At 37.0% G+C, this 1,284-nt stretch overlaps 1 protein-coding gene across 1 annotated transcript; it reads right to left on the bottom strand.

The window, feature by feature from the left end:
* Positions 1 to 538: 538 nt before the first annotated feature.
* On the bottom strand, positions 539 to 1,089 carry LOC116351077 (the record flags this gene model as incomplete). Its single annotated transcript, XM_031783127.1, has 3 exons — positions 539 to 795; positions 858 to 947; positions 1,007 to 1,089. Coding segments are annotated over 3 exons (430 nt in total), but the record flags the coding sequence as incomplete, so codon positions are not given.
* Between the last annotated feature and the right edge of the window lie 195 nt (positions 1,090 to 1,284).

The following is a 1,284-nucleotide window of genomic DNA, read 5'->3' as shown; positions in this document are numbered from 1 at the left end:
TGGCATGATCATTACCAACTCGTCATTATCACCGGCACGATTCACAAAAGAAATGGCTACACGTTGAGCCCTGAGATAAAAAACAAAAATACACATACACTTGGATTTTAAGACATTAATTAACCACATTTTCATTTTTCCTTTTTATCTTTTCTTTGACACTGGAATACATTTAAAACAAAAACTTTCCAACAAAAATATAATTTAGATACTACACTCATATTTATCTTTTATATTTAAGCACTTTAATTGAACAAATTCAACACAATTCCACAAATCACAATGAGGAAAGCTAATATAAACAAAAAACTGTAATTCGATCTACCCGCGTTATGTCACAGAAAAGTACCGATAATCAACACCGGCGAATAACCTCATCATGATCACCTATCCCTAACGGTAAAACGGGTGTTCATTTCATCGGCAGTGATCAGAAACGAGAAAATGACCAGAAAAATCATCGATGGAAGAAAAGCAAAATAAAATTCGAAAATATTCATCGTTTATTCAAATTAACTGACAACTCATTAACAAAAAATCATTGCTGATCGTTACGTCGATTACGATCACCATACTGCTCACGTATACGAGACATCAAAACCATTATCTCGTCATCAGGTATTCTTGTAGCATCCGATCCAGCATCAATGGCCTCGGCCCAAACACCGGCAGGTTCAGGTTGCCTACGAGCAATGAGATTACGTCGCCACCAAGCCTCTGAAATCACGCGACGACGCACGGACTGATTCATGCGAGCACCATCAACATTTCTACCTTGCAAATGAATCCGACGAACTAAAATATAGCAAACAGAATGAGGAAACGTAAAATTTGGAACCTTTTCGATCAAAACTTACCACCTTGATCAATTACCAGCAGATCTTCATTCGTCAAAGCTCGAAAAATGACTTCTATGATTACGACAGCGCCGAATCGATTCGTATCAGCTGAAATAAAACGACATTAAAACCGCATACTAAAATTTTTCAAAATTACATCGACTCACTATAGATCGCTCGACCACCAACGGGCATATTAGCCAGCGGATCACTAGTCACATAATAAATCATATGCACATATCGTTCAGACCTAAAATTAAACAAATTCATGTATCGTTATTACCATTTTATGTATTTTGAAATACCAAAATTAGTTTAAACTTACATAGTAGTGGTACTAAGTCAGTCTTGGCACACTATTGAGGTAGGTCGGTTATATTGCATTAAGAAGGGTGAACCGTGCGATATTTCTTATGCTTTGAGAAGGGGGATCGCACACACACAC

The sequence above is a fragment of the Contarinia nasturtii genome, unplaced genomic scaffold, assembly GCF_009176525.2.
Source record: "Contarinia nasturtii isolate CC-2019 unplaced genomic scaffold, AAFC_CNas_1.1 Cnas_scaffold_4658, whole genome shotgun sequence".
Taxonomy (NCBI): Eukaryota; Metazoa; Arthropoda; class Insecta; order Diptera; family Cecidomyiidae; genus Contarinia; species Contarinia nasturtii.
This window is presented reverse-complemented; position numbering and strand designations above follow the sequence as displayed.